At 37.8% G+C, this 11,762-nt stretch overlaps 1 protein-coding gene across 1 annotated transcript in view; it reads left to right on the top strand.

The window, feature by feature from the left end:
* The first annotated feature begins 3,696 nt into the window (after positions 1 to 3,696).
* The window catches only part of gsg1l (gsg1-like), a 28,516-nt gene continuing 20,450 nt past the window's right edge, over positions 3,697 to 11,762 (top strand). The window contains exon 1 of the mRNA XM_054607233.1: positions 3,697 to 4,294. Within this exon, the coding sequence (XP_054463208.1) occupies positions 4,006 to 4,294 (289 nt within the window). The 5' untranslated portion in view covers positions 3,697 to 4,005. The remainder of the gene's footprint in view (positions 4,295 to 11,762) is intronic.

The following is an 11,762-nucleotide window of genomic DNA, read 5'->3' as shown; positions in this document are numbered from 1 at the left end:
CACACACACACACACACACACAGTCGTGTTTCCATCATTTTAGAGGACATTACCTTGACCTACATTCATTTCCTGGAGCCTAATTCTGACCCTTAACCTTCAACCAAACAATGTATCGTCAAACAACAGTTCGTATGAATTCTTATGAAACATAACTTCTCGTTTTTTGTGCTTTTTTTTTTACTAAAGTCCAGAAATACATGTCAATTTATGTCATAACATGAATAAAGGTATTCAGTTTTTTATCTTTTCATCATGGAAGGAAAGTTGTTTTAATATTTTTTTTATTTTTTTATTTGCCATAAACACAATCTTTCCTTAACCTTGACCGTATTGTAGCTTACCTTCACAGAATATTATAGAATATTAAAAACATTGATGATGAACATTATCAGGGATTTAGTTTCTTCTTCGTCTTTTGGCTGTTTCTGTTTTCTGATATGGAAACCTGATTTTATGATCCACATATTTTGATTTGGCAAAAGTTGTACAACAGCTCCCCCCACACAGAAACTGCCCAATATGGGAATCAAACACTGAGCCTTCTCTCTTAAAAAACCTGCAAATGACTCTGCAAAACAAACAAAAAAAGAGACCCGAAGACAAATAGAAGATTCTGCTCAAAACACAAAGCCTGCAGAGAATGAAGACGCTGGAAGAGTGTGTACTGTCAGATAAGTTAGCAGCGGTGTGTTGTTGTTGTTGTTGTTGTTGATGTGTTATCTCGTGATCTACTGGCTGCTGCCGGGATTTAATTCAGACGGCAAACAAAGCCGGGGCGAACCCACAGATGGTCCCATATATCCGATGGGAAATCTTGTCAGGGGGCATCTATCCAACAACCCTGCAGAAAAGAGGTGTGTGTGTGTGTGTGTGTGTGTGTGTGTAGAGGTGTGTATGTGTGTGTGTTTTCAAGCCAGAGAGGGGATTTAACTGTCACACGGACAAAGTGATTCACAGCTCTGTTTTCAGAGATTTAAAGCTAATGATTCTTTGACGTAAAAGAAGAAAACACAAAACATTTCGTTTCCTCACAGAATTAAGAGAGACTGGTTCAGGACCAGATAAAAGTTCCTCTGCATATCATTGTCTCAGTATTCTGCAATAACAGTAATGTTGACTCTAAACGTTCTTGTTAAATGCTCCTAAACGCTCTGATTAGAGGACAAAATGTTCTCTGAAACCCAAATATATCAGATTATTTCCCAGAAGTCCCAGTCTGGTCATCAAAGTGGTTTATATAACTTTTAATATTTTAATTGTTTGGTTTGTCTGCAGAGAAATCAAACAGCATTATCACACATCCATCAACGTTTTTCTGCTGTTTATCGACTTTCCTGAAGTGCTTCGTCACTCTGGATCAGACCGAGCAGGCCGTACGTCACACACACACACACACACACACAGGGTATTGATCTGCAGGTGGGGGCCATAAAACGGGCGCTGATGGATCGGTGGCTCGGTCTCTCGTTTTCATGCCCTGGAGTTGTGAGCTCTCTGCCGGCTGATCGATAAAGAAGGCCGGCCCACAGCTTTCTACGCCGTTCCCCTCGTTCTCCATCACACCTGCAAAAACAAATAACAGAGAGAGGGTGCGCTCCATTTTAACAGATGTATCGGCCCGTCAAGCTGCACCGGGGTTCCCCCTAATAACCAGAAACATCTTTCATCCTCGTTCTGCGGCGGATTTGTCGTCGTCTCGTTGATGTATTTGAGCTCAAACTCTGCATGTTTGTATGAAACAATCATGAATCAAGACATGAAGTATGAAGGCCCACTAAACGTCCAGCAGAGGTCATGTAGAGGTCATGTAATGTGCATTATGGGCGATTTTACTCATAGTAATGTGGCTTTATTAGAAGAAAAAGGACTGTAAAAGCAAAGCAAACTAGAATATAATCCAATAAATATTAACAGATCACAGCTGAGAAGATTCATGTTTACTTTTTTACTCCAATAAAGTGTATTTTTTGTCTCAGTCTTGTTAGTTAGTTTGCAGGAAAAATAATAATTAACAGATTGTACTGGATTTAGGTGGATATCTGGAAATGATATTTTAAATCGCTTAAGTCATTTTTCGTTTTTCAAATATGAGGATTTAATGCTTTTCTGTGTTACATTACAATAAACTGGAAATGTGTTGGTTTTGGACTTTAATCCAACAAAGCTACATAATTTCAAGACATCAACCTTTTACTTTTTTTTTTTTTTTTTTTTTACATATTAAAGACTCAATTATTCATCGAAAAATAAACAGTAATACAAATATTTGTTAGGTTGCAGCCCCGCTTCCCTTAAATCTCATTAAAGGATATTCAATATTCAATATTTGTTTTAATTATCAACAATCTCATGAAACGACCAAAGCCATCAATGTGTTTGTTCGTCTCCATAGACTGTCTGACTTCCTGTTTGTGTCTCTCAGCTACAATCCCATTGGTTCCTACTGAAGACGTAAATCTTTAAAAACACTTACATGTAGAGTCATTTTGTTAAAAGTAATCTCCTAACTTCTCTTTTCTTTGGTGGATATGTGGAAATATTGTGTACAACTCTATGAATCATTCTTCATAAAGGGTTTATGTGTTGTAAATAATGACAGACATTTTCTTTATAAGGACAACGTTTGGGTGTTAAAATAATCCATTTGGCATTTGAGACAAACAGCGCTGTTATAAAGGTTGTTAAACCGTTAATAAAAGAGTCTAAAGTTTTAACAAGCCATGTAGTCTATATTTAAATATTAATCTAAGTAAATGAAAAAAATAATGTCTGTTGGAATCGCCTTCCATGTGAATTAAAGGGTCAATAAAAAGGAGGACAAACAGCAGCAGAGCTGTGACACCAGATTATTTAACATTCCCAGATGAGCTTTTTAAATTATGTTTTACATTTTTAATCAATGTTTTTATTTACTTCTGCAGATACTGAGATGAAAAAAAAAACAACCTGGCATTGGTCCTTTAACTGTTTGTCACTGAGGGGTTTGTTGCTTATTATTATATTGTCACACACAGACATGTCTAAGCATTTCCTACTATTTAGAAAAAGTAAAAATTTAAATTAAAATAACCAACCCTTCCATTTCAAACATGTGTATAAGTAAATGATAAAACTGTACTGTAAATAAATTAAATGTATTGACATGCGTTGACAGAGTGCCCATCAGTGGTGAGTGCTTCACTTGTCCTCCAGTAACCTTAACCTTTACATATAACTTATGATCAATTCATATGTTTCATCATTGTTTATGTACAAATGTTACAAGTTCTACAAGTTTCCAGCTACATTTGCTGCTTTTCTTTGCTACATATATAATAAAAAAATGAACTGAATATCTTGTTTTTCTGATAAAAGAGCTGACATTTTTCCAGCATTTTCTATAAAACATCTATAATGATAATAACATTTAGGTGTAGCAGCTCTCTGCGTGTTCTTTTTTATTTTATTTTTTTATAAGAACAGTCCGGTCACGGTGATGACGCACGAACAACCGAGAGAGAGAGAGAGAGAGAGAGAGAGAGAGAGAGAGAGAGAGAGAGAGAGAGAGAGAGAGAGAGAGAGAGAGAGAGAGAGAGAGAGAGAGAGAGAGAGAGAGATGCTGCTCTCTCGTCCTGCTCTCTGCCAGTGATCGCTGTTCTGTCGGTGATGCTGGGAGCAGATCTAGGAGCAGGTCTACAGGTTTTGAAGCAGGTCTTGGAGCAGGTCTGGGAGCAGGTCTGGGAGCAGGTCTACAGATCCGGGAGCAGGTCTACAGGTCTGGGAGCAGGTCTACAGGTCTGGGATGTGGTTCTGGGATGTGGTTCTGAAGTAGATGGAACATTCCCGTCCCGTGGACTCCGGACTACCTGTCACGTCTCCCCGCTCGGAGGACACCCCGACCCGAACAGGAGAGCAGAGACGCGCGTAATTCCCTCAGTGCGTCTCCCCGCGCCATGCCGCCTCTCCGCCTCTGACCGCCGCCTCCCGACGCCTCCTCTCCCCGGAGGAACTTGGACCGAGACCATGAAGACGACGCGGAAATGTCGCGCACTGCTGTCCGTGGGTCTGAACCTGGTGGCGCTGTTCTTCTCCACCACCGCCTTCATCACCACGTACTGGTGCGAGGGCACCCAGCGCGTGCCCAAGCCCAACTGCAGCAAGCAGCGGCGCCACAACTGCATCGACTACGGAGTGAACGAGACGGACCAGAACAAGGTCCACTACAGCTGGGAGACCGGGGACGACCGCTTCCTGTTCCGTCGCTTCCACACCGGCATCTGGTACTCGTGCGAGGAGAACATCCACGAGGCAGGTGGGCACATCGGTCCAGAGATGGTTTCATTAAAAAAACCAAAAAAAAAACGAGTTCAAGCAGTTTAAGATCCAAATAAAGTTGTTCCAAAAATAAATCTTTTTAAGTCCAGGGCTTATAGAGCCGTGTCAGAGGCGCCTCTGGGACCAGCTCGGCTGTAAACACCAGTGAATTATTCAGCATCTTGTGCGTCAGCTGTTGTTTGTTTTTGTCCCCAGAAGTTTATTCCGTTTAAAGGCTTTTAAATCAAAAAGATTTCCCTCCTGAATAAAATAAGATAACGTTTCAGTAATATCTGAGCGTGAAGCTCGAGTTTGCGCTTTATTCTTTTTTTGTTTTGTCCTCGTGTTCAGGAGCTTTGTGGAGGTCGTTCAGGTGCGTTCATGAACGCTGTGTGTACTTCACTGTCGTTGGAATAGACTTGTTAGTTGGTCGATGTGGATCTACAATAAATTATTCCCAGCAGGAATGTAAACTACTGGCTTCTTATAGAGCTGAAAAGATTAATTGAATATTTGATTTACATTAGATTAATTAGTAGCTTTTTAAAAAACATTATATTTTGAGTCATTTTTCGAGAAAGAATACCAAAGATTTTCTGGTTCTAGTTTCTCAAATCTAATGATTTGCTGCTTTCTTAAATTATAAAAAAAATGGATAATTGTTGGTATTCAACTTTAATTTGATGGAATCACAAAATTCAAGACATTAACATTTTTTTTTACATTTAACTATGATTAATCGAGATAATAAACGATAAAGAGGTATTTGTAACAGCCCCGTGTTCCTTAGTTATCTCCTGAAACAGCAGTTTTGTTAAATAAAACAAACGGGAGGAATTAGTTCATTTGTTTGGGACTATTTTTAGCGGCAGATTAATACACATTTAATGCTTAACTTGTCTGTGATCCAATAGGCTGTTTCTGTTATTTTGTCCATCTGAGAGGACAAATCTGAACATTAATAGTCTGATAAACAACAAACAAGATCTGTTGCTTCTGTGCTGCAACCAGAGTGTAAGGGTAAATAAAACAGCTCAGCGAGACAGACAGATAAAATATATCAGACATTGTGTTTTCTGTCCAGTTGAAGGTCTTAAACACAAAGATTGATGTGTGAAACGTTTCAGATGGTAAATATCTGAGTTTAACCTCATGTTTCCTAATCAGGCTCCCCACAGGATGAACCAAACAGCTCAGGACTGTGAGAGCGAGTTAAAACCAAAAGCCCAAACTGAACTTTATTATGCCGTTGTAGTTTAAAGGTCAGTTGTAAACTACGTCAATATGAGAGTTAAGGAATCACATGCTGATACATTTAGTTTATTTTTATTTTAAAGTTAATGTTACTGGTACAGTTAACATTTAAAGTTCAACAACAATCCTGTTTTAATGTGTTTGTTTCTGTTTGTACATGATTCATTGTTTTTCAGATAGTTGGTCTTCGGCTAGTTGTCCAGCAGTTTATTTTGATCACATTTTTCTCTATGTGGTCTCGTTTTTCGCTGCAACATAAAACTCCTGCATCTCTATGGAAACAACACAACCATGACGAAGTAGAGAGAACTCAAACAAGTCCTTTGTGCAGGAAAACACAGTTATGATGGTATAAATTATTTAAAAAGAAATTGTCCAAATGCCCACAAGTGTTACCAATGCTGGTTAAAAAAAGTTGTCCACTTGTTGTATATATATATATATAAAAATATTTACATCTTTACAACCTCCCCTGTCCTGACCTCTGACCTCTGTGTTCAGCAGCCTGCAGTTCAGTTTTTTACAGGGTCTTTTTAAAGCGACATGTAGAATTAAGTGTTTATGAGGAAAAATCACGATTTTAGGCTTCGATTTGGTTGCATTTTCACTCATTTCTCGTCATCAGAGTCTTCCACAAGCTGGTATCTTCACAGCTGTCAGAACTAACAGCAGCCATGTTTTGTTGTCTAAGTTAACTAAGAGCATTTTGGGGGAGTGTCTTTGGAGGCCTGAAGGGATGGACTGACAGAGTTGAAGATTTGAAGACTTTCTTGTCAGATTTAGTGACTTTTGGATTTAATGCTGCTGGATACTTTCACACAAATATAAAGCTTTAATTTGAATAAGTACATTGATTGTAACAAAGAAGTTTTAAGTTTTAAACAGTAGACTTGGTATCTTATGCATAGTTGAACTGGGAGGGTAGATGTTGTTTAAGAGAAACCAGTCAATCATCAGCAAAGAGCCACACCAGCTGCAATTACTTAACAGCTTCTTGTTGAGAAAATTGGGCGTGAGAACATGCAGCAGACCTAATGAACCCTGTTGATTCTGACTCCATGATCAATAGCTCTGGCTCTCAAATGTTTTCAATCAAGTTTTATTTATATAGCACATTTCAAACAAATCAAGTGCGAAACAAATATTTGACAATTCGAAAACAAGACAAAAAACATTGTAGCTCCATTACATAATATTTGTTTATTCAATGTTTTTTTATCTGAAGCTACTTACAATAAGTTTTTCTGCAGTACTGCCAAACCTTGGACATAATGTCAGAACCATCAACATCAACAAACAGAGACCTTTCAGCCAGGAGACTGGGGTTCATTCCCAGTGTGAAAAGAGAAGTTAACGTTGATTTATTTGTCATGTAACTTGCGTACTTCGGTTACACTACTTCCATAGTTATTCAATCCAAACAACAATCTTTTCCTTTAGTAATTTGGTTGTCTAAACCTAATTGAGTTGTTTCCAGTGAAGACAGCAGTTTATTTTGAAAAGACTGTATTCATGTAATGAGCAGAAATGAACATGTGTCGATGGACTTTTGTAGGAAAATGCACTAAAATGAGTAACTTTTTCGTAAGACATCATACAGACCGTTGCATGAGGATACGTTGGTATGTTAGCATGTGATCTCATCGTTCATGTCGAGTTGGGGATCTTTGCACACCAAACCAACACAGGTGTTTTAACTTGTTCCACCTGATTAGAGCTGATCTGAGAACTGTGCTGAGTTTTTTCAGAGAGCAGCTGGTTGACTCTCCAGTTACCATTTCTGCATTTTGTAGAGTGAACTCACACTCCAAAAACCAGACAGTCTTTTTCAATCCAGTTCAATTCAGCACACAAAACATGCACACTAATATTCCACTGTTAGTCCGATGATGACAATATTGTGACTTTAATATAGTTCATGTAAACATCATATTCTGTTTGGATATTCTGAATTAGATCTTATTCCAAATGAAGCGTTTTCCGATCAAGACATTAGGGACATGCAGATATTATTCAAGTTTTTGGAGCAAGTATCCCTTTTATAATAAACCTCTCACTGACTATGTTTACCTGCACCAAATATTCAGTTTTTTGCCCTTATTCCAAATAAGACAATATTGTCAATTAAACCGTTTTCATGGCTAATGAAAATGAATGTCACACTAATATTCCCGTTGACATGCAGCAGTGCGTACTCCAATTCATTTGAAAAACTTCTAATCCAACCTCTCTTTAACCGTTTTATTTTCTTCTTTTTTTAAACTGAATATTTAGTGCATGTAAATGTAGACAAACGTAGTGAAAATAAAACTCCACGTGCACCTACAGCGTAAACAACACACACTAACACAAATCAACGCCTCATGGCTCATTCTGTTATGTCTCTGCTGAGAACGCAGCGAGCAGATTAAAGTTTAACCACCTGCTGCCGTTTAATTATGAGCTGATGAAGATTCTCCGTCATCCTCAAACTCCACCTGGACCACATTTAACTCGTCAGTGGAGAAACAGGCCAACAGAGCGCAGCCACAGTCCTCCTCCTCCTCATCCTCATCATCATCATCATCATCATCATCAGAACCTGAGCTCAGGTCCAATCAGCCTCACTAACTGACTACACCTGTGTTGAGTTCAGGGCCTTTGAATGCAGCAGATTTATCAGAATTAGAATCATGTTTGTTGCCTGAAGCAAGTCTACAATGTTTATACATCGTTTGATAGTTTAATATATTTATTTTTCGCAGCTATGATTGTTAAACTCTTTGTGCACTTTGGATGTTTTGGTTTATTACTCCGATAGAAACGAGGCAGCTCGTTTGTTTTGCATCAAGACTGTGATGATGGAGTTCATTTAATGGAGCAGCCGTTTGTGGATTCTGCTTCCAGTTTGAAAAGTGAAAAGATGTCGAGCTGATTATATAAATAAAGTTTAGATGATTAGGTTAATTTTACTGCTTTACTCAACTCTCTAAAGAATCTTTTGTTCCTTTGTGGTTGGCTGTTTGAATTCAATCACTTGTTAAGGCCTTAATACATGTTTTACGCATATTTCATCAGGATAACTCATCTTTCAATAATATTTGTCACATTTTTGCATCATGTTGTACAAAACCAGCCTGATATCAAAGAAAAAAGGATGAAATGATGAGTCAAACACGGTATTACACCCAATAGACTGGTGTTTGTTTCCCATATGAAACCAAAATGCAATGCAGATTTATTTTAAATTCTAAATGTTATGATACTTAACAAACATACCGTATTTTCCGCACTATAAGGCGCACTTAAAAGCCTTTAATTTTCTCAAAAAACGACAGTGCGCCTTATAATCCGGAGCGCCTTATATATGGATTAATTCTGGTTGTGCTTACTGACCTCGAAGCGGTTTTGTGTGGTACACGGCGCTCTGTCAACATGTTTTAGTAGACTTAGTAAACTACAAAGCTGCACCGCAGCAGCATCACGGCCACCGTAGTCAGGAGCGTCGCGGAGTAATACATACTGTGCTTCACCATCATATCACAGTGTGTGTGTGTGTATAAGGACCAACATGGCTCCGGTCAAGAGACACGCTTACGACGCGGACTTCAAACTCAAGGCTGTCAGTCACGCAGTAGAACATGGGAATAGAGCAGCTGCGAGAGAATTCAACATTAATGAATCAATGGTACGGAAGTGGAGGAAGTTTGACTGACTGACTGTTTTGTTTCGCTTAATGCGCCTTATAGTCCGGTGCGCCTTATATATGAAAAAAGATCGAAAATAGACCATTCATTGACAGTGCGCCTTATAATCCAGTGCGCCCTATAGTGCGGAAAATACGGTAGTTCTTTTTACCCAAACCAGGATTCTTTTTACCCAAACCAGGATCTTTTCTTTCCTAAATCTAAGTAAAAGGAGGATAACCTCCGCTTCACCCGGCTTAATCTTAAATAAGCTGCTTGAAGTATCAAAAACCTCAAACTGGTAGAAAAGATATCTGCAAACTTAAATCTATGCAGAGAACACTTTATTTTTAGTTTTAGGTCTAAAGGACCTTCCTCAGAGCATAAAGGGTTCAGCTGGAATGGCAGGTGAAGAAAAAAACAAATCACATCCCAGAGGGGTTTTACACAAAGACAAATGACTTCCATTTTTTATTTAAGTGAAACAAATAAATAATTCAAATAAGGTTAAATTTAAGGATTTAAAGTGATCATATTTGAACTGGAAACATGCAGATGATCCATTAAACACCTTAACAGGACAGGTTTACATTATATTATGCAGGTGAGGTCATTATTCATTCTAAATTGATAACAAAAGCATTAAAAAAATATTTTAAAAAAGTAATTCAGACAATCCACTAAAAACCCTTAAACCACTTAGATAATCCAACATAAAAGCATAAACCAGTCCCTTAAAGAATCCATAAAAAATAGAATTGACTCAAATGAAAGCCTGCAAAACAGTTGTTTAGTGTTTTAAGAGGTTGTGGCCATTTCATGTATTTCTTAGAGATCAAGTTGAAAAAAGCACCATTTTTATAACCTTATTGTGAATTTCAATTTTATTCACAAAACACCAACTCAGTCTAATTGACTTCACTTAATTTTAGAGTTCATCCAGTCCACAATGTTTTATTGAAAACAAAGAATGTATTCTAGACTAAATAATAAATATAAAGTACCTGTCAGTTCCTCGGTGTCTTTATTATTTCTGGCTCAGCAGGATAAAGGATTTTTGACGTCACATAAATCACAGAGCAAAGTGTTATGTTAATTAACATTTTACAGTGAGACTCCCTCTTCTCCCTCTCTCTCGCCCTTCTTCTTCTTCTTCTTCTTCTTCTTCTTCTTCTTCTTCTTCTTCTTCTTCTTCTTCTTCTTCTTCTTCTCTGCTCCTGTTTGTCTTTTAGGAACCTCATTTTAAAACCTCCTCTAATGTTCGCTGTAAAGACGACAGGCAGCTCTTCCTAAAGGAGCCATCAAACACTCATTTACTTCAGTAATTCACAAACATCATAACTCAGAATATGAAGCAACATCAGAGTTTATGAAGCACTTTAGTCACAAAGATGTAAATCAGAGGCAATCAAGAGAAGAATCTGTGAGGTTGAAGTTACAGAAGGAATGTTGCTGCCTCAAAGTTGATCACATTTTAGATCTTATTTTCATATTTTTGTCATTATATCTATCAGTAATCATTACCAGTTAATATCAGAGATGTGGGCACACAGTGACATTGTTTAAAAGAGAAGTCGGACGGTTAAACAGGCTGTGAATAAACCTTTTAAACAACTTTATCTGGAGGTCAAACTTCCACACACTTCTGTAGATATTCAACCCAAACCACGATGTTTTTTCAAGAAAAATCTAAATACTTATCAATCTTTTCCTTCACCTAACTAAATATATCGAGATATTTCCCTAAACCTTACTAAGTATTTCACCATATTTTACTAAACCTAACTAAGTATTTATCGATCTTTTTACTAAACCTAACTAAATATTTCATGATCTTTTCCTAAACTAATTGAAGTAGTTTTGTTTCCTAAAACTAACTAATTTGTTTCCTGTGAAGACGAAAGTTAATTTGGGAAATATTTTATGTAACAAGCGTAAATGTGTTGGAAATTTGAAGGAAAATGCACCAAAAATTTGGATTTTTGTATGATTTCATACAAACCATTTTATGAGGATATGTTAAAATGTAACGTATTTGCCTCTGAGATGTTGCAGATTAGAAGTTTAATGTAGCAGAAAATGAAAGTACTTTCAATTTCTTTGCACCACTGTGTGTTTGTGAATAAATGAAGGCACAATAAAGACAGCAGACTTCTTATTAAAGTGACTCCTCTCTCTTTGAGGTCTAATCCGGCTGCATAATGCAGACGAAGTCACCACCGCAGAAGTAACCCTACATTAATCGTTGTTTCACAAAACCATTCATACTCATTACAGCTGCAATTAGCCCCGAATGACACGGGATCACTGATTAAACAGACTGAAGAGCCGCCGGCTGCAGGACCACGGAATAATAAACGAGTGAGAGTTGAGACTGTGAAAGAGAAGGAAACCTAAAAACCACCTGAAGCCTCTTTAAAATGAATCCATTCCATTACAACCTGATGGACCATCAGCCTGATAACTGGGATATTTTGGGGGTAATTGTCACATTGGAGCAGCGTTTTGGAGGCGTAGGGATACTGATTGTGCTGTTAGTTAGTGCCG

The sequence above is a fragment of the Anoplopoma fimbria genome, chromosome 11 (assembly GCF_027596085.1).
Source record: "Anoplopoma fimbria isolate UVic2021 breed Golden Eagle Sablefish chromosome 11, Afim_UVic_2022, whole genome shotgun sequence".
In the NCBI taxonomy this organism is placed as follows: domain Eukaryota; kingdom Metazoa; phylum Chordata; class Actinopteri; order Perciformes; family Anoplopomatidae; genus Anoplopoma; species Anoplopoma fimbria.
Note: the sequence above shows the minus strand (reverse complement) of the source record. Positions and strands in the feature narration are given on the sequence as shown.